Consider the following 23,107-nt stretch of genomic DNA (forward strand, 5'->3'; position numbering starts at 1 on the left):
TACAATGAAAGCTATAGACACTCTTTACAGAAAAATACGTACATGTTCATAATGTTTAACTTATAGAATTAGGACCTTCACAGACATCCCTTTACAGAAACCTGTCTTGAAAATATTATCTGGACACAATAAACCTAGCTTAAAAATGGTCAGATTTCATTTCTCTAATTTTATGCTTAGGAAAATGAGGCCCACTTAAATTAAATGCATTTCTTAATGTCAGTTTAGTTGATTCAGGCCCTATATTGAAATCCATGCCATCTGACTCTCAGTCAAGGACTGTATTATCAAATAGGTATATTCTGACCTTCAGAGTATAGTTTGTGTGTTTTTTTTTTAATCCTAAAAGACAACATAGTACTGGAAACATTATAAAACTATGGCAACCACTGAAAAGTAGCCTTAAAGTTCTGATTTTCATTGCTATTACCAAACGTGAAACTCCCCAATCAGAACCAGAAGGAAAATGGTAGTAATCAAATTTCTTGGCAGGTAGCGTGTCTGTTTTCGCAAAAGTATATTTGTTTTTGTTGTTGTTTTCAGTGCTGTGAATTAATTTGTATTCATAACCTTGCTTTGACACCTTTTGAGATTCACTTTAGTTCCCAGTCTATAAAACTTATATGATATGTTTCTACCTAGTACCATTCAGAGTTTGTTTCTGTGTTAATCCTGAGGGACTACTTTTGGCCAATTGAATCTATTTATCCATCTGACTTACCCTAAATCTTCTCAAATGAATTGGCTTTAAAGTTTTATCTGATTAGCAGAAAAGAGAAAACTTTTGAAGACAGTATAAAAAGTGAATAGAATGAAAGACCTTGCATACTGTGGGTTCAGCCTTTTATTTTTCTTAAGTAATTGTGTGTTTCAGTCTTTCACACAGACTAGCTAATGTAGAAAAACCAAATCATGCTTTTATGTCACATCACTTTTTCATGCACAACAGCAATGGTAGTTTCCTTAACAACTGATAAGTAGTTGTACGTTTTCTTAATTCATTTAAATTGTTTGGAGCTTTCATTATAATTTCCCATTCATGCGTGTGGTTTGCATGCTGACATTCAATGAAAAGATGCTGAGTTGAACTTTCGTTTTGCTTTCTGTGTACTGTCCCAGGAGCAGGCTTCCTGGGTGTGCCAGTGTGATGACAACATGGTTCAGAGACTAGAAACAGACTTCAAGATGACTCTTCAGCAGCAGAGCACCCTGGAGCAGTGGGCTGCGTGGCTTGACAATGTGATGATGCAAGCCCTGAAACCCTATGAAGGAAGACCCAGTTTTCCTAAAGCTGCCAGGCAATTTCTGCTAAAATGGTCTTTCTACAGGTATTATCTCAGTTTGGCCTAAGCTTTATTTCTCAGAGTCTGCAAATGTACGTGTATGTACATGCTTTTCTGACAAAAGAAAATAGATCAGTGAAGACTTTGGTTTGCAGACACTTCCCGTAGTGATTGCCTCCCCCGCCAACTCACGGATTCTAACATTATGGTGTTGTACCAGGAGGCTTATGGAAATCAGCTTTCTGTTAGGAAAAGAAAGCCTCTTACTCAGATGGGGACATCTAAAATTCCAGTCTAGATAACTTGTTCAGCGACAGTCAGAAAAGGGCTACAGATCTCTGCCTGGCAAACATACATTATTTAGGCTTCTTTCTTGAGGCCTTACCATCACTCTTTATTCTCTGATTCAGTGATTTTCAAAGGCCAGTAGCATCACTATTGCTTGGAAACATGTTAGAAACGCAAGTTCTCAGGACCCTCTGCAAAAATCGACCAAAATCAGAAACTACAGAGGTGAGGCTCAGCAATCTGTGCTTTTTAAAATGTCATCCAGGTGATTCTGATGCATGCTCAAAACCATCAAGTTAACTCTTAGTTTGATTGCTTGCAACTATTTTGAAACCTAGATGCACATCAGAATTAGTTTAAAAAAAAAATCCTAGGTATCTCCCAAAACCTACTGAATCAAAATCTTTATGGTTAAGGAGTAGTGATTACGAATAAATCAGAAATTCTTTCTCCAAAACTTTATTTCTGGCAATTCTAATGCATAGCCAGTTTAATATCCAATAATCTAGTAGACAGTACAAAACGAACCACCTTTTCACTAAAATAATAGAGATATGAATGTATATTTTTGCAAACATTGACGAACCCTGGAAGGAAAGGCTTGCAGATTACTTGATATATGATATCACATGTTAGCATAAGCTGTTGACCATAGGTCTGTCCCAAGGGTTAAAACAGAGTAAGCTGGCATATTTGGTATACCGTGTTTCCCTGAAAATAAGCCCTACCCCGAAAATAGGCCCTAGTTAAGATCGTCAGCCAGACGGACACATTCAGTACGTTATGACAGTGTTCCAGAAGAGGATGACATGACTGTATTTGAATAAATGTAGATTGTTGTCATGAAAAAATCAGACATCCCCTGAAAATACACCCTAATGCATCTTTTGGAGCAAAAATTAATATAAGACCCAGTCTTATTTTTGGGGAAACAGTACATATATATGTACTTAGGATGGAATATTGACAGATGGAGTTCCATTTCATAAAATAAGTTAGATAAGCTTTATTTTTGACCCAAGCCTGTTTTTGTGGTGGGAGTTCATTTCTTTCCTACTTTGGATGAAGATGGCGCCACTGGCTTGGGCCTAAAAGCCATATCTACTTTGACATTTAGGCAGCTTGTAATTTCGATCATATGCAGCCATGCGCATGTCAGAAAGTAGTGACCACAGAAATACCACTGACAGTGGCTGTGGCTACACTATGGTTATTGTCTGGACATCAGTGGTGATTTCAAAGCTAGTTGTGAGGAGAGAAGGTACATGAAGAGGTAACAGAGTTTAGGAACTAGTAGTGCTTGTGAACCCAGTAAACCCAAACTATAGGATTTCCATCTTGTTTTGATCACCTTTGTAAAGATAGAATGAGAGATCTTTTAATTATGATGGTAGTTGCTTTGATTTTTATTGGAAGTGACTTCTTTCTTTCTTAACTGATTTGGTTTATTTCTTATTTCTTAAACCGAAGTAGAGCTAGCTGCATATCTACTGTATAAGTGTAATTAAGAGTGAAATTATCCTTTCATCCTGAAACTAGTTTTCTAGTGTCTAGCCCGGGGTCAAACACAGTAAAAGTTTTGTGTTGTTGTTTTGGTTTTGTTTTGGGAATGGAATAATCCCACAGTTCTGTCTCACATCAGTTTCATCCCTTTAGCCCAGACGATTTGAGAAGCACATATTAAGGTGCTGGCTGACTGTGACCTACTGGTATGCTTCAGTAAAGCCAGAGCTAGCTTTACATCTGGGTGTTAATGAGAAGTGTAAGTTTTCTGTGGATACATGGGGAAGATTTAGAAAACATTGTCACAGTGTTCTCAAAGTAGATGCAGTAGCAGTAGTAGTAGTAATAGTAGAATTCTCAATTTTTTTTTTTGGCATGGCAAAAAAATGTGCTTTTTTAAATTAGTTTCAGGTGCATAAGACAAAGTAATACTTAGAGAATTCAACATTTTAATTTGGGAATATTTCTTAAGAAGATTTCAGGTATTTTCCCATTTGTTTGCAAGTTGATTTTTTTATTCATCCATTTCTTTCCCCAGAAAATTATATAGGTGGTATATGTGCTTCATGAATGATTGATGAAACAGAAGGTTTACTAGCTGGTTGTTCCAAAACCTATATAACCAAAAGCAGAGTACATCCTCTATATCAGAGAAAGCAAGTTTTTTTTCTTTTCTTCTTATGGCTTTCTTATGGTGTTTTGTCAGACCTAGCCTTACTCCTTCCTGTGTTTTTTTTCTATATTTAGTTGATATCATTTTAGAACTACATCCCTTGAGCCTTCATCTCCACAGAGAACTGTTGCAGGTATCTTGAAAAGAGAAAATTACTTACTTGTATTTCTTGTTCTCACAGAGGCACAAACCCAGTAGATCATCACTTGCCTGCCCTCTGTCCTCCCTGAGTTGGGGATAATTGGCTTGTTATTATTAGACACTATTATGGTTATTATTTTCATTTCAAAAAGACTTGGAGGCATACAGTTCGGGGCCACAGAAGGAAAGGCATATTCAGACACATGCATACCTCCTGCTGTAGGCAAAGTCAATAGCTTAGAAACTTAAGAGCCTTTAAAATCGGAGCTGTTTTTTACGAAGGCATATGAACATACTGAGTAATGAAAACTGCATTCATAAACTTTCAGAGTAGCAGAATTGCAGGGTAATTTTTTTAAATGTTTTTGACATTATAATAACAATTTGTCAGTTGCATATACAGACTCTTGATGTTCTGAAGTCAGTTAATCTCATAATTTCTAAAATTCTGTGTAGGCTGGGGTACCAAAAAAATGTAGGTAAGTGGACACTTTGGTCAACGTTGCTCAAGCAGTAGTTCAATCAGAAGGATGCTGATGGTCACCACTTGGAGCATCTCTTGTAATTGCAGAAGTCAAACGTGACTTGTATTCATCTTTTGTTACCGGTATATATTGAGTATTACAGTTTTAATACAGGTTTTTCTTTCTTAAAATGTGTATACATTTTTTTGGCACCCTCTATATATTTACATGCACACGAATATAGAAAAGGACCGGCAGAGAATCGTGATATCAACTGGCTGCTGATAACATTGCTGCAAACACCCTCTTTTCCAAATAGGGCTCTCTCTTTGCCTAACCTGGCTTTGAATGGCTACTGTTAACTCCCTGGAAGGTGGAAAAAAGTAATCAGTGTTTCTTGGGAAGAAATGGAGAAGTTATGTGGGCCATTTCTCAGCTTGTTGTGTTTTGTGGATAACAGAAATACAGCATTCCGAAGGGCTACCCTGAGAGCCAACAAACACCCCACTTTTAAGGATGAAGCGTATAGCTTTGATAGTGATTTGAAAGGGAGCACAGGGAACCTACTTTGCCTAAAACTGGACAATATATAAATATCCAAAATCCTCCTTTGGAATATAAATATCCAGTAATCCTCCTTTGGAATCAACTGTAAGCACTGTTTAAAAAGAGAATTCACATGGGAGTCATAGGGGTGAATGTCCTCGCCTTTCTTCTTAGAAAGGGTGTGACATATCCCCAAATACACAAAGAGGTGGATTGAGTACATGAGTTAGGGTAAATGTTTCAGTTTTCACACAGTGAATTATTAAGATAAATACACAAGGGTATTTCTCATCCATTATAAAATAATTAACATTTTTAACTGATTTTCAAAGGAGTTGAATTCGTGGTAACTTAGCAACATGAAATTCGATGGAGTCAATTTTGCAACATATCTTACAGAAGTCTGAATCGGACAATAGGCTTCCAATTAAACTGTTAATTGTGTCATTTGATACTTGTGCTGTAGGAAAGAAGGAATAAAGTAGACATAGCATTAATAATATAATTCAACTGATTCTTTTCTAAACATGACAATAATTTCATGGCATGCTTATCAGTATTTTGAAAAGATAATTAGGTATTATAACTGAAGGTCAGCAGATATTTTTTTCTCCAACAGCAGTTGGTATTAGTGAGAGCTACTAGTGACCTCCAGACCTCATCATGTATTCTTCTCTTTTATTCACTGTCCCTTAGCCACACTAGCCTCCTGGCTGTTCTTTGAACACATCAAATGTAGTTCTGCCTCAAAGTCTGCATTTACTCTCCTTTCTGTCAGGCAGGCTCACACGTTCACATGCTCACTCCCTCACTTCAATCCAGTTTCTGCTTAAATATCACCTCAGAAATAATTTTCCATGGCACCCTAATTGAAAATACCTGCCGCTATCACTCTCCAACTTCTTACCCTGATTTATTTTTTTCATAGCATTTGTCACTGCCTAACTTTATATTTTATATCTAGTTGTGTTTTTATTGACTGTCTCTCCTACTATTAATAGAATGTGAATACTGTTGAAACCAAATTTATTCTGGCTTTTTCTTGAACAAGACCCTGGCACAAAGTAGAAACACAATAAATATGTGTTGCATGAATGAATATGAATTCTCCTGGAAAAAAAAATTGAGTTTGCATTTCTTTTAATAATATCAGAAAGCTACTCAATCTGAATATTCTCCTTAAGTCATTAATGTGATTTCAGGGTTATATTTTAAGGAAATTATAAAAATTCTAAAATTTGAATTTAGAAAGGCAGATAGATAGATACATGCATACATACATACATACATACATACATACATACATACATAGATACATAGATACATAGATAGATACATAGATGATAGACAGACAGACAGACAGACAGCTATTCCTACTTTATCTGTGATATTTATCCCTATAAAGATCTATTGACATTCAACTGACTTAGGATTGTTTTTCTATATTAAATGAATGTTATCTTTTAAATAAATGTTTTTATTCTGAAATTAATATGTGCTCACTTTAGAAAATCTGGGAAACATAAAAACTATACAAAGAATAAACTTAAATCATCCATCATTTTACTCCCCAGAAATAACCACTGGTAAAATGTTTTCTTTTAGTATTATACAAAATTGGGATCCAGTTGTTTACCACAGTTTATTATCTGTATTTTTCCCTTAACATTTTTCACTTAACATTATATCTTGAACATTCCTTGTCACTAAATATCCTCAGACGCATAATTTTTAATGTCCTCACAATATTCCATTGTGTGTATGTCTCATAAATTATTTAAACATTCCCTTTTCCCCTTATTCTTGAGTACTTAGGTGGTTTTTGGTATTGTGATAACAATTATAAAAATTACTATAATGATTAGACTTGTATAAAAGAGCACATATACCCTTGGATAAATTCTGGTAAAAGGGTTTGAACTTTTTAAAGTGACTAGCACAATTTTAATAAATTTGCCATCCAAGCACTAATAAACAGTCCCATTTATTTAGGGGTACGATTTAAAAAAAAAACAACTATGGACAGTTTTTATTTTTAAATGGGCCCATATTATACATTCTACTTCTTTAAATTAACATTATATTATAGACATCTTTCCATGTTACTACTTTTATGTCTAGTCTACTTCATTTCTTTAAATTATTGCAAATACTAATTCCATATGTGTACAAACCATAATTTGTTTAATCAGCATCCTGCTAATGGATATTTAGTTTTTCACCCTAGTTTCTCACAAGTATAAATATTGCTGCAATTAAAACTATCTTTGCTCATTTGTGCAAATTTCTGGAATTAAAAGTGCTTAGTGTAAAGGATTTGTGTATTTAAAATTTTGACAAGTATTGCCAAATTTCCCTCTACAAGAGATTAATGAATTTATACTCGTGGAAACAGCATAAGTTTTCTTTTGCCATACTCTCTGCAATACTGGATCTTTTAATCTCTTACTGAAATAGATGATATAAATAAAATAGATGATTAATTTGTATTTCGTTTAATTTTGAATAAGATTAGCCAAATTTTTGTATGTTTGTTAGCCATTTGTCTTCTCTGGGCTTTATTTTAAATGTTTGCTATTTTTCTTCAGCAAGAGAGATTAAGAGTTAATAGTCTGCTCCTGCAATACTTAGGTTTTTTAAATTATTTAGTTCATATAATCAATTTTGGATTAGTATAGGTAAAATTTTATGCAATATTTTATTGTTATATTCACATTGTTTTGTTTTTGCTTTTTTAAGTAGAGGATTCTTTGCCTTTCAAATTTTTTCCATAGGAAAAGAAATGTTTAATTTCAGTAGCTATTATATTTATATTAATTATTTTTACGAATGGGTGATGTGTCCCTGAATTATAAGGAAGATATGCATAGAATTATAAACAGAATTTGTTCATATATCTTTGGCATATAAATGAAAGTTTTAATCTATTTTCAGTAATTCACTTATAAAAACTCCAAACTTCAGGTATTCATTAAAGTATTTGACTCTAAGGTATCATTCACTAGTACTGCTGTTTATAATAATGAATATATTATTAACTCTAATATGTATAGTAGTGTATTAATAAGTAGTTTTATTAGGATATCACATCATACATTATCTTCATTTGATGCTCATGCTAACCTTGAACCTTAAAATGTTTAATGATGTGCTGCTAATCACGATCACATAGTGTTTAATGTGCGTTTAACTCCAAACCTATGGTGGTTGGTTTGATTCACTTTTTTAAATTAATAGTAAATACATCTACTAATGAGAGGTCCTCTGCCGTCATCATACAGTAACTCCCTGTTCTTGCTGCCATAACCAAATGAGAATGAGGAGCTCAGCTTTTTCTGTTCTGTATATTATAACTACAATCATATTTATTTAAGTAGTGGTCTATTCATAAGTTTATTTCACATCCTTGAAATAATCATGTAAGTTAGATAAGAGCAAAAATACTGCTTTCATTTTCTCCCAAGAGGATCAACAATGTCAGGGAAATGATTTGTTTGAGATCAGTAGGCTAATGAGTCAGAATCAGAATCCAAGCCTTCAGAATTTCAGATAGACAGAGATGATCTGTCTCTTGCCAAGTTGGATATATAGAATTTGATATATTAGTGGCATCTATATAAATAAAGTTGACATTCAAACAGAAAACAGAAGTATAGTCTTCTATTTTTCCATCTGCCTGACATTGTATAATTCTTCACAACAAGCCAAGGCTTAGAATATCAGCCCATACATTTGTGAGATTCTGTCCCTTCCTCCTATCTGAGAATATAATGGCTGTTTAGTGTTCCTAGGCCAAAAATATCTAGAAAAGACTATTAAATGAAAGCGATGAGAAACACATACACAGGCATACACACAACAAGACACCCCCACACACCCAACTCTGACTCTAAGTTAGAAATATTAAAGAGGTGTGAAATCATGGATAAGCTTAATGATTGGCTTGTCCTCAGTGGGGCCAAAATTATATTTTGGACTCATTTCCATTTTAAATATAATTGAGTTTATTGTTAGTATTTTATTAATAATGTTGATATTTGGTATTATAGTATTTTATCAATTAATCATTCACATTTTTCAAAGATATGCATTTTTTAATTGATTTCCTTACACTTATTTCTGATGGAAAATCACCTTAATTTAAATGGAAATCAGTAAGAAATTAGAATGACTTAATAAATTTGCCTTCAAATCTAACTTTTAGTAATCCCTGTACATGCTCACCTACGTTGTACATTGCCACATCTGGGAACATTGCTTAGTATATTTTGTAACCTTTGTATGGCACAAATACATATTTGCAAAAAAATGTATACCTAAATCATTATCACTGAGAGGCGGTAACACAGCGTTTTCCCTCTCAAGAAGATTTTTACTTTGAATTGGTTTTTCTTATGGTGGTGATGAGTTGCCAACCTCTCAAATATATTTTACGTTCAATTCTGACCCATTTGGGAGTTTAATAGAATCAGTAGACTTGCTTATGATAGTAAAATGGCTTTTCCCAGTGAAGACCTGTCTAGCTCTAATAAAGATCTACTCAGGTCTCAGTGGGGATTACCCCTTTACCACCCTCTTCCAAAGAGTTGAGCCAACTGCTTTCAAAAATGAAATTATTCCATGACAGGTTGTATACTACATCAACCTTTCACACCTCCAACTGAACTTCTTTTAAGAGGAAAAGTACATTGAACTCTAATCCTGGTCACTAATATTGGCTGCATGTATGTCTTTTCTCTTGGAACAGCTCAATGGTTATTCGAGACTTAACCTTACGCAGTGCTGCTAGCTTTGGCTCCTTCCACCTGATCCGTCTACTCTACGATGAGTATATGTTCTACTTAGTAGAACATCGTGTTGCTCAGGCAACAGGAGAGACACCCATAGCAGTCATGGGAGAGGTAAGAGAGCTATAATCCATGTCTGTTTTTTTTTAAAGAAACTGAATTACATTTTAATCAAAAAAATAATAATTTTTGATTAAAGCAATGGTTCCTAAGCAAAAGCCTTAGACCTAGGAGGGGCTGTAGATTTATTTCAGGGGGTCATTAAAACCCTCTGTTCATGTATTTTCTTAATCAATTGCTTCTAAAATTATAGAGTATATCATGTGGAAGTTCATGGAATGTTTCAATGTGTCATAAAGTGTCTATGTAAAAGAAAAGTTTGAGAACTACTGGACTGAAAAAAAGCGTACTGAATGGAAAACAAGAAAGATTGATGCTTCTGATAAAGCTAAGGGCTAGGAATACAAAGGGAAAAGTTAAATATGTATTTTATAGACTCTTTTTCCCAATGTCCAAAAATCAAAATGAATGATTCTATTTCAGAAGGCAATGACGATAATGATAACTATAGCTAACATTTTGGGGGCACTTAGCTATGTACCAGGCACAGTTCTAAGTCCTTTACATATAATAAAGCATTTAGCACTTAACCTTTTGAGATAGCTACTACTTTATCAGTGAACATTTGAGATTGAAGTTGAAAGCTAAGACACAGAGAGATTAAATGGTTACATAGCTATTAAGAGATGCAGATCTGGTTTGAATCCTCATTCTGATTTTCAAACTCGTGCTTCTAATCACTAAAGATGTGAAGAAAAAAATTCTCTTCTTCAGGATTTTTAGATACCGTAGTAAGCAAAATGTCTTATTTTCAACAAGTGTCAAAAAGCTAAAGCTCTCAAGTTAATATAAATAACATTTTGTTATTATAATTAAGGATCGATGCAAATGCTCAGATGATTCAACACTGCCTCATTTTGTTGTATTGAATTGGGAGTACTTTGAGATCTTGATGGATGATACCATATTAAGCAATATTACAAATTACCCAAAGCAGTAAAGAAGACTTGCTCATTTTAAACTATGTGTATGTGCTTATTTAAATTAAAAAAGGGAAAATAAATGTAAAATTCTTTTCCTAGTTTAATACATATGATAGTAAAGGTGAAAATTTAAAAATAGATTAAAATATCTCAAGGACCCCTGTAAGTACTGTAATATAAATAAAATACATGATAAACTTACTCAGAATGCTGGTTAAAATATTCCTCTTTCCGTCTTCTTTAAAATCTCTTGTTGTATGCTGATTTATATGTGTTTGTATGATGTTCCTTAATGGTGATTGGGTTTAAATAATGCCAACTATATATGTGTGAGTGTCATGCAGGCACTCAGCTCCCACTCCCCGCACAAGAACGCAGGATATGGTGAGGCCAAAAAGGAACAATAACGGAGCCATAGATAGGGGAGTCATACTACTATATTCTCGATGGCGGCTGGTTGAGACACAAAAGCAAACATCCGCCAGTACCCCAGAGAGGGGTCTTTCTGCACCCTAGTCTCACTGGCGACTGGTAGACACAGGAGGTAGGATCAACATGATCCACAACCCACAATCCGCTTGTTAACCGCAGTTGCTAGCCACAATCTGCTCTTGCTAGCTCAGCCACAGCAGTTATATCAGTGGCTAATGGCTAACCGGTAACAGCTGGTGGCCAACTAGTCACAGCTGACGGCCATCTACTACCCGAGCCAGCACCTTTCCACGTGAGGCGGAGAGCCTGGAAACTGCTCTCTGGGACTACAGTGAGATTAAGTGAGAATCATTGTAGCTTTTGCATTGTAAGCAGGACCTCCTGTGACCCAAACAATCTGGAGTTTTCTTAGATTTGACTTCCCCTTAGTGCTTCTTTCTTCAGTTCTTCAATAGGTGCCTTGTTGCAAACTGTCCAGTTGACGTGTAGATTAAGTACTGTAAAATTTCTCAACTCAGGGCCTACAACTGCTGAACTAGACACGCCTTTTAGTATATTTAACACATTTGCCATCCACCTCATATTTTCCGGACCTCTTTAAAGTATGATCAGGGTAATGATAAGAGGGATCCTCATGAACACCAACAGGTGGGTAGGCCTGATCCCTGGTCTTCACTTTCCTGGCATCTCCAGGGAACCAAGGCAGCAGTCATGAGCCGCAGCGTGGGCCTTCCTGTCTGCTTGTAAGGCAGGACTGGCTCACCAGCATGCAAACAAAAAGGGCCTTACATAATCAGTACGGCCAACTAATCATTCTAATAAGCACTCCTTTTTTTATATATACTATGTGGAAACAACGTAAATGAATGTGACAGATTGTCAAATGAAGCAAAAATATATGAATAAAATCTAGGTCAGAAAATAAGGTATGAAATACCTTCTGGAACATCAAAGATCTAAGCACACCTCTTGATTTCTTTGCTTACTCAATTTATAGGAAAGTCCTTGGAGCTCTCTATGCGCATACATTATTCAGCCCAGGCCAATTAAGGCTAATTTTATAGGTTTAATCTCCATACAACACTGATGCTTCACCCACCTATTAGCCATATCATATTGGTTATCATATCATATTTGGCCCTGGTCAAATTATCATATCTGAACTTTCTTGATTCTTGGGGAAAGGAGAAGGAAATTCAAGAAACAGGAATGCTGTTTTCTCGTGTGTACCTCAGACGTTATACTAAGCCTCCCGTAGAAATCAGCTTGGAGGTCAAAAAGACTTTGTCCTCCTGAGGGTCGGTTGCATGCTTAGCCCTTAGATGATGCCCCTTTCCAGACACCAAGTCCAGAAGTGCCTGTGTACACAGTGGGAGCAACACCTCAGGCCAAAATCCATTGGAATCCATAAAAACCACCATTCCCCTCAATCGCAGCAAGTGGTTTTTGAATCATCAGTAACAACCACAAAAACAATAATTGTCACTATTTATTGAGAACTTAGTATACACTTAATAAAATTAAACTGTTGACCTATCTACTAATGGCCCTTTCTCAGTAAGTGATACTACAATCCTCCATGATCATACTGGATACCTGAGTGTCATCTCTTATATTTCTTTCTTTGTTGACCCCATATCCAACCAATTTTTAAGTCTGTCCTTTCCCAATACCCCCACCCTGGTAGAGCAGCCAGTATCATGTAAATGCACAGCTGATTGTGTTATCTCCATTTAAAACTGTTCAGTGACTTTCTCGTTACTTAAAAAACAAAATTCTTTCCTTGGTACATAAAGTCTGGCCCTGCCTATCTGATTAAACCTCAACCACCCTGATCCAACTCCTCCTGTTGCAATTACAGTGGTCTTTTCTCTGTTCTTATTCACCAATCTTTTCTCATCAGTGAACCACTGTGTAAATGGTTCTTTCTACCTAGAACCCTCTGTTCTAATTCTCCTTGCCTGCTCTAACTCCTACTCTGTATCTTAAATATCAGTTACATAGGGAGGGCCAATTCCCCCAGACAACCTTATTAGATCTATCCTTTCTGAAGCGTACTTTTACTTTTAATTCTAGAACCTACACAATAGAAATTGCGTGATTACTTAATGTCTGGAAATGATAGTGGACCTTGAATCAGAAGAACTGAATTCTACTTACAGTTCTGTCATTTATAGTGGTATAATCTTGGGCAAATCATGTTCACTTATGTTGAATCCTAGGACTTATCTCTGAAAAAAAATTATTCATTTATTTAACAAATATTTCTTATACACGTACTCTAGAATAAACACTATAATGATTAGGATATAATGATAAACAAAATGGATTTTGACCCTGCATTCCAGGAGCTTACATTTTAGTAAAGTATACATATTTATTAAATATTCACATAACTATATAGCTATAAATGTTGATGAGTGCTATAAAGGAAAATTAAAGGGATATATCGTGTTTCCCCGAAAATAACACCTAGCTGGACAATCAGCTCTAATGCATCTTTTCGAGCAAAAATTAATATAAGACCTGGTATTATATTTATATTATATTACATTACATTACATTATATTATACCGGGTCTTATTTTATTGTAAGACCGGGTCTTATATTAATTTTTGCCCCAAAAGATGCATTAAAGCTGATTGTCTGGTTAGGTCTTATTTTCGGGGAAACATGGTAGGAATACTTAAATCAGGAGGCACTTATTCTAGCCTGGGAGGGCCAGGGTAAGCATCCCCCCAAAAACAATTGCTTAAAGTGAGATCTAAAAGACAAAAGGAATTAACTATGTGAAGATAGTAAGAATTTGGTGGTCAGAGGTGGAGATCACTGCAAGCACAGGACAACATGTGCACAGGTCCTGCCTGAAATGGAAAGGAGGGAGCACAGCTACAGGGAAGTTGTCATGGGAAATCTGAGGTCCAAGCCCCAGAGAGACCAAATATATCCCATCACATTCAGCGGAGAGACAGAATTAGATTAGGATGGAAAACCAAAAAGTTCAAGTAAAACTAACACCCACATAGCACTGTTCTGAGTGCTTTATATACGTTAACATAATAACTCACAACAATCCTATGGGCAAATATTATTATTAACCTATTTTACAGATGATGAAATGAGACATAGAGCTATCAAATAACTTGCTCAAAGTCATACAGCTACTAAGTTATGAAACCAGGGTACAAAAACAAGCAGTTTAGCACCACGGTCCTTGCTGTTAATCCATCATGGTCACGAGTATTACCTGCTACAGGGTGGGGTGAGACTGGAGGGAGAATAGTCCAGAAATCCACCTGGGGAAATCTGGAAAATAGTCACAAACTTTGCTGGACTTTGTTTTGCTTTTATGGGTGCTTTATTCGGGACAGGTGTCAAACAGCTAAATAGATGCAAAAGCAAGGAAAAAGATTTTCCCTTTCAAGTAACTTAAGGATAATTATTATATTTTGTTATTAATATGAATTCAATAAATGAGTTTTAAAATTAACATTTACATGAGTTGAGCAGGCAGGAGAGGACCAATACGTGTTTTATATATAAAAAGAGTATACAAACATACAAAATACTACTTTTGTGTTCAATTGTTCAATTCAATTCAATACTATTGTTTCAGTTGTTGAAATGAAGACTATTAAATAATGGAACCCCCAAATGAAAGACCATCTCAGCTCGTTTTATTTTAAGTGTCAGTCTGCTACTACATTAATACTGACTAGTTTTCAAAGCATTTGCCATTCCAGAATTTCATTATCATTATTTTTGCCTTCATGATAAAAAGGAAACAGAATTTATTTACTGCTAAAATTTATGTAATTTTTTTGAATTTTTATTTAAATATTAAAAATGTGCCCATAGGCTTTCTGGCAGTAGTGAAATGTTACAAGTAGGAATAAAATAAAATAAACAAGTTGCATCTGTTTGCACACCTGCTAAATAATAAAAAAAAAAGAATCATAAGGCTTTCTGTGCAGCTCTGACAAGAAAAATTGTGCAGAAAAATATGCTTTTATTTGAATTTTATGGCTATTTGGAATCTATTTGGAAGTTTATAGTATGTACGTTTTATTTCTTTAAAATATACATAGTCCATTAATATGTTCTCTGAATCTATAAATTTTGATTGCTTCATAAAATGATTTTTCTGTAACAAACATTTATATATTGAATCTATTAAATATATTTAAATTCTCTTTATCATATATGTTTGATTATACTTATTTAATATTATACCTAAGCCGCCACCTATATAACCAACTTTTTGTGATAAAAAAAATAGGAACCAAAAGATGGTGTAATTGTTTAATTATGAATAGAAATATTTAAAAAATAATGCTTTAATAATATTTTTAGGGGAAAAAAAATTGAAGAACCCTTAAGGATTTACCATCAAAAGAAAAATGTCACGGATTCATCAAAATTGATATACTCAAAGTAGGAGAGAAAAAAAATCTTCAAAACCTAAAAGCTAGAGAAGAGTGATAATAATTCAACAGGCAAGCTTTTAGGATAAAATTTGAGTGAAAAGGTCCAATTTGATAAAAGTATAATCATGGTAAATAAGCTTGAATGCTTAAAGTAAACCCAAATTAATGACAATTAATTTCAGTGAACATTATTCTACTGCAACTAGTGAATACACTGAAAATGTACCTTTGGGATAGTAGACTAGTTGTAGAATATTTTAAAAGGAATGAATTAGTTATATGCACCCCTATGTTCACTGCAGCACTACTTACAATAGCCAAGATATGGAAGCAACCTAAGTGCACATGTGCTTTTTTACACACACACACATGGACACACACATATATACACATATATATAATGTATATACTTATATACAATGGAATACTACTTGGCCAAAAAAAAAAAGAATGAAATCTTACCATTAGCGACAACATGGATGGACCTAGAGGGTATTATGCTAAGGAAATAAATCAGACTGAGAAAGACAAACACCATATGATCTCACTTATATGTGCAATCTAAAGAACAACATAAATGAATCAACAAAACAGAAACAGACGCATAAATGCAGAGAGCAAATTGATGGGTGCCAGATGAGAGGGGTGCTGGGGATTGATTGAAAAGGTGAAGGGATTAAGAAATACAAATTGGCAGCTACAAAATAGTCAGGGGGATATAAAGTACAGCACAGAGAATAACAGTCAATAATATTGCAACAACTACATCTAGTGCTAGGTGGGTACTAGACTAATCTGGGGGATCACTGCATAAATTGCATAGATATCTAACTACTATGGTATACACCAGAAACTAATTTAAAATAATATTGAATGTCAACTGTAACTGAAATGAGGAAATAATTTTTAAAATTTACTAAATTATAAATAAATAAATGGAAATGAATCATATCATCATTTAAAATCATTTGCAGAAAGAAACTATCTTGGAATAGTAGTAACTTAGAAATGTAATACATACTTGTCAAAAGTTACATTTGTTATTTGTAATAAAACTTATTATTGGTTATTACTATTTTTCCAATTGAGGACTGGCCTCCTGACAATCACTGTGCTAGGTGTTTTACATTCTCATTTAATATCCGCCAAAACCTTGCAAGAAGTGTGTTAGTGTTCCCATTTCACACATGAGGAAAACAGATTGAAAGTTGCCCAAAATCAGAACCAAGTAGAAAGTAGGACTGTCTCACTCCAAATAGTCACGTGGGCTCGATCCACATTTTAATTTTTTACCATATAAATTGTTGGGAGACCAGGCACTAATTTCAGAATAGGCACTAATTTATTTTTATCTGTACAGTACAGCTACCCCAAACACACCTGCCCCCACAATCACACACAAACCACATGCGTAGCATATAAGCTTTCATTATTTTGTTCCGGGCTTATTTCCTCTGCATTACAGGATGCATCTTGATAGTGCCACCTCCCTTCCCCTTTCCAATTTTTGTTAGTAGATGTTCAAACTAAACTGAAATTAGTCTAAGGAAATTGCAATTGGAATGCTAAAAATGCCAGAAAGGAACAACAACAAATTACACCCTTCAGGTCCTCTGCACCCACCCACAGACCAGACCTAAATCAAAATTATTTTTTAGAATTCGTAGTGTGCTTTTTGGCTGTAAATCTGCTCCTCTACATTAGCACAATTCTGACAACTCAAAATTAAATTATAAAAGTGACCCCTGAAAGAGACGAGGCAGGCCCTTCTCCTGTACCTTCATCCTCCAAGTTCCTAAGAATTGGTGCAATTGAAGCTCTCCCATTTTCCTCCTCTTTCCTGGTTTGTCAATCTGTTCCTTTCTCTCCTTGCATTTGAGAAAAGCATCTATTTACCCAGCAGCCCAGGGCCACAACCATTTCCCTCAGAGGTCCCTGCTCATTAGTTTCCTGTGCTGGTTTCCTTCCCTGCCTGCTCTGGGCTGGAACCCCTCCTCTCATCCTCTGTAGGAAGTGAGCTTTGCTTATAACCGTGGTCTGCACACAATCCCACAAAAGGTGCTCAAATACTCATTCAAGGAAGGAAGCAGAAAAGAATGATGGAAAGACAGACTACCAACTAACAGGATTTCGCTTTGGATTTCATGATTGACAGACATACTGGATTTCTTTATCAGAAAAATAAAGCCCTTAGACCAAAAAGTGCTCCCTCTGCCCAGAATGTGTTTGGCAATATTTCAGAGAACCTCTGCAGAAAGTTGGGTTTTTATAAAGTGCTTTATAACTAGAGACGCGCCTTTCTAAAGAGTTTAGAAATGGGAAAAAAGAAGAAAATAGAAGTTCAAGATTTCTTAACGCATTTCAAGAACTAAAATGGGTCCTGTAGACGTGAGGAAGGAAATCTCAGCATACTGTCCTCTTCAGTGAAGCCCACCACCACAGGGCTATTTGCTTAGAAAAGAGTTAGCCTGGGAGACCCAACCGCAGAGCAAGGTGGGTGTGTACCTTGTTTCCCCGAAAAGACCCAGCCTACTGCGTCTTTTGGCGCAAAAATTAATATGGCTCGGTCTTATTTTAGTATAAGACCGGGTATAACATATACGATACGATACAATACAATACCGGATCTTATATTAATTTTAGCTCCAAAAGACGAATTAGAGCTGATTGTCCGGCTGGGTCGTATTTTCGGGGAAACGGTAGATTTCCTGGCACAGATTAAGCGTGACAGCTCCCCCTGCTGGCCTCTTTGCTACACTCATCCAGTGCCCAGCCCAAGTGGCTCTGACGGTCCCATTGTCTTTCTGGTGTGCTTGCTCACAGGCACAGGTGAAGAGAGTTAAATCTCTGGTCCTCTTGATAAAGAAATACCCTTGTTTGAGATGGGCACGTTCCTCAATTCAGAGAAATTATTTTCTGCTTTTCACCATCATTACTAAAATGTACTTTCAGAAATACGAGAGATTTTTCTATAAGTATACTGGCCATGTGAGATGATACTACAAGCACTTCAAACTTGATTCACACTTGTAGTTGTAAAGGTTTTCTTGGTACAAAGAGAACATGTTTCCACATCCCAACACCTGTTGTCCCTCCAGTTAATAATTTCCCCTAAAATAGAGGTAGTACGATGAAAATTAAGGAGTACTTGCATGACATAATAAACTAATGGTTTCCTGTTGAAGGCAGCTTCAAGGGAACTCTGTGTTAGGTTATGAGCACCCAGGTTCTTTCTTTTTAACCCATAGCTTTATTTACATAAAGTATATGCAGCCAGGCCCAACCCTAACAATTGTAGGGCCTGGGGTACCTTATATCTAAATATTTAAAAAGTTATGAATCAAGCTGTAAGTAAAATCTGTTCAATCTACCTAGGTTGATAAATACAGAAGGTGCCAAAAATGTATATACACATTTTAAGAAAGGAAAACTGAATTAAAATTGTAATACTCAAAATATACTGATACCAAAATATGAATACAAGTCACGTTTGAGTTCTGCAATTACAAGAGGTGCTCAAAGTGGTGACCATCAGCGTCCAGACACTTCTGATTAGGGCAAACTACTGCTTGAGCAACGTTGACCGAAGTACCCCCTTGTATACATTTTTTGGCACCCCCAGTATACCTTGATGACAAACTTAGAAGGCTGGGTTTAAATTTAAAATTAGAGGCTCCTCCCAGTCCCATGCCAGAAAATGGTGACACAGACATAGTCCTCCCCTGGCCCAGCCTTTGGCCCCTAGATCACTTATCGTCTCTCACAGATCACTCCCCGTCGTGTACTCCCTGTCCTATCATGAGCACTATGAATAACCTCGTGCTCATACTTGTGGACACCTCGGTCCAGCATCAGGGTCGGTCCACCTTTGCAAACAGCTCCCCCTCATTGGCTGTCCCTTCTTTTTTCTGCAGGGTGAACTTGGAGAAGAGACCTGCACAGGCCTGGAAGGGGTTTCAGGGTCTTTGGGTGGGGAATTCTGGGGTCTCATATAACAGGAGTATGGTCTGGGGGGCGAGAGGAAAACCCAGGCTCAGGAGGGTACACCCACCTGTCTCAGCTGACTCCTTACACTGAGCACAGCCACAGGAAAGCCAGAACATGGATTTCCACAGAGTGGGCTTGGGACAGAGGCCCCTCCTGGTTTAGCCTAATGGTAGTGTTAAATGTTCCTATTCTGAAACTACGTGCTTTTTTCCTCAGAAGCAACTAAGGCCTGTATGCTTACTTCACTACCTACATGCTTACTCATGAGTGTTCTTAGAGATTTGAAATGATATAAAGGTACATGCATTGCTGTGTTCCCAGGGGCACAAGGGTAAAAAAATAAAAAAGCCTCAACAGTTAGAATCATGATGAAAACATGCTGCCTGTGTACAGAATGGTTGAGAGCGCACATTGCACGGGTAGCCAGCCAGCCCAAAGGAGCAGGACCACCAGCGGTAGTAGGGCAGACTGCCTTGGTGTGAAGCACACTGGCTGAAATCTTGGCCATCTTAGCAGGCTTCAGTAAAACTGCTTGAAATTGCATACAAAAGTTCACTTACAGAAAAAAAATAACCGAGGAACACAAGACTTTTACCAAGTGGAACATTAAATTTCTGGCAAATTTTATAAAATTGGAAATCACTTTAAAGTTAGTAGCTATTTTTCCTCAGTTGTGAAACCCTGCACTGAAGCTAAATGTAAAATGCTTTGATTAATTTGGTTCTCATTCGTAAGACATTTAAAGAAAATAACAATGCTCTGAATTCTCTTATGATTGAAATTTTAAGATGTTTCTATCCACTATCAAAAGCACCCAAAATAATTGCTTCTTCCTAATCCTTTTGTGTTCTCCTAACTGGTTAATAGGAGAATGCTCAGCTCCATAAGATTTGTAAAATTCAGAACATTATAAAGTTCAATCAAAGGGTAGAATATTCAAAGATTAGAATTAGGTCAGGAAGTTCCAAATGTGCATGTAAACAATCTTTCTGCTTCTGTAGGGAAAGCTTTCCAGGGCCTTATTCCTTCATTGACTTTTTAGAAGAGCCGAGAGAGAAGCAGTTGGTTAGGCCAGAGTTTACATGTTGATACTCATCTGAGCTCATCAGCTATTTCTGGTTGTGTGGTCATCTCCATTCTACAACACACACACACACACACACACACACACACACACACACACACACCATCCATGTTTAGTGCTTAGGTTAGCTCTTCTCATGGTGTTTGCTCCAGTCTAAAGGGCTTGGTCAGTATATATAAACTGACTGCAACTTCAGCCCTAGATGGAGTTTACAGTGAACAACCTTAAGTCAGAGCCTAAAAAACTCTTCCATTCTCAGGCAGAACTTGTAGCCCTACTCATCTAGAGATGTTTCATTTTGAAAGTCACTATCTTATGGCCTTACAGTGGAATTCCAGGGTTTTATAAATAGTATTTGACCACTGAGTTTTGAAGACAATAGACTCTATTTCATATATTAGGAAAACTCAGGCTCAAAGGGTAACTTGTCTGGGATCACATAACTGAGAACTGTAGAGTTGTGATTGAAACCCAGGTAAGGCTGGCTCCACACCCAATGTTGTTCCTCCTGTACCAAGCTCCACACCAAAATTTACATTTCCTATTTCCCATTTAATACCTTTGCAACCTAGGCAAATTATATGTTATCTCCTCACTTGAGTCTTAATTTTCTCATCAACAAAATAAGCATAAGGACCATTCCTTCACAGGGTTGTTGTGAGGATTAAATTAGGTTAGTAGGTAGATCAGTAGGTAGAGTTAGATAGATGGGGTGCATAAGCAGGCAGGCAGACAGGCACGTAGTAAGTCCCCAATTATGTTAGCTGTACTTCCTCCCCCTTTTCTTTCCATAGCTATATAAATATCTGAAGCTATGTGTATTACTCAGGAGGTACTATATTTGAATGCCTTCTACTCCAGATTAGGATTTTTAATAATTGATTCTACACTGACAAACCAAGTAATGTGTACAATTAGAACATCATTTTTTTGACAATGCAAAGATAAGCTTAGAAGTTGAAATTAATAAAAGGTAACATAAAGGCATGAGAAGGCTCTAATATTACTATACTGCAAGGAGAAAAATAGCCTGTAGACAATTTTTGAATGTTGAGTCAAATGATTCATGGAATTACAAAGAATTCAATAGCATTCTTTGTGATGTAGTCAAAGTGATAATCAGAGGCAAACTAATTCAATGCTTTGTAGAACAGAGACAACAAAATACAATGGGGAAATAAGTCATTTAGAAAAGAAAATGGCAACATTAGGGAAGAAGCATAAACATAATTATATCTAGCTAGACGATCATAGCTACTAGACTTGTAAGAATAACTAACTAGTAGGAATAAATGATAGATCTTGTAAGTTCTTGTGAAGTGGGAAGAAAGGAATATATATATATATATTATAAAATTTATGTCAACATAAAATTTATGTTGACATAAACTTTGTTACAAAATTAAGCAGAATACGTTATATGTTTTGTTACAAAATTTATGCAATTTAAAGGATAAAAATCCCAAAGAGACATGTCATTGCAATCACGAGATAGAAACCACTTCAGACAATTTTATAGTCTTCAGTTATTAAGATACTTAAAGATATTCTTCTCCAGAGTGAATGATTCATTGGCAGGAACTAGAAAAACATACATATATACACAAATATACATATTTTTTCCCTATACACATATTTTTAAAGTTATCCCTGCTGGCAGAACTGGTCTCCAGTATCAGACCAGAGCATGACTTTATTCTGAATCTAAGTAAAGCCTCCTCCTAAAGAGTAGCTGTAGCCCCCAAATAAATAGTCTTTTCTAGTTCAAGCTTTCTGCTGTTTAGCCTAGCGGCCCTTGACCTTGGTCCCAGGTCAGCAGGAGTACCTAGGGTTACATGGTAAAGTTTACTTTGTGGATTCTATTAATACTATATAGGCGGCCTCTGGTCACTTCCTTCAGTTAATCGCCTCCCAGCTCCTTGGCAGCTGGCTGCTGGCCTCTGCAGCGTGGATTCTCACAGAAGCGCAGAGCAGTGCTAACACAAGAGGACATTCTGAGGTCTCGGGGGCTGCTGGTGGTGCAGTCTGGTGGCACATGTTCCCCATGAAACCGCGCCAAGACCCGGATGTCTCCTCTTCCTTAGCATATAACTTTAACGGGAGAGTTACTCCATAGGCCTCTGTCAAGATGTGAAGCTTAGGGCTTGTTTGGCCCCACTACCCAATAGCTTTTGGCTTCCTCACCTGATTTCCACTTCTTTGTCTAGCATGACTTCCTTACGTATCATTAACAACTTTCAGCTCTGTGATCCTGCTAAACTTTTTGGATGTTCCTATGGTTTCAGTGAGCCTAGACGTTGAAATGTAAAAAAATTTTCAGACTGGTAGGAAGTTGTACATAAAATTCTAAATCTCCGCAAATGAAAAATAAAGTACAAATGCCCTTAGTGACAAATATATCATAAAAGATGAATTTATGTCTATATAATACCCCACCACAGTAAAGAAC

The 23,107-nt window shown here is 36.1% G+C and overlaps 1 protein-coding gene across 7 annotated transcripts in view; it reads left to right on the forward strand.

Annotated features, from left to right (window-relative positions):
• Window positions 1–23,107, forward strand: part of RFX3 (regulatory factor X3) — a 266,691-nt gene that overhangs the window by 226,825 nt on the left and 16,759 nt on the right. For all 7 annotated transcript variants that reach the window (XR_013994520.1, XM_081067309.1, XM_081067311.1 and 4 more), the window contains 2 exons: window positions 1,120–1,328; window positions 9,646–9,799. Coding sequence is in view for 6 of the 7 variants with exons in the window: in XM_081067309.1 (XP_080923435.1) it covers window positions 1,120–1,328; window positions 9,646–9,799 (363 nt within the window). In the remaining variant the exon portion in view is untranslated. The remainder of the gene's footprint in view (window positions 1–1,119; window positions 1,329–9,645; window positions 9,800–23,107) is intronic.

This window comes from Rhinolophus hipposideros, assembly GCF_964194185.1.
Source record: "Rhinolophus hipposideros genome assembly, chromosome: 11".
NCBI lineage: Eukaryota > Metazoa > Chordata > Mammalia > Chiroptera > Rhinolophidae > Rhinolophus > Rhinolophus hipposideros.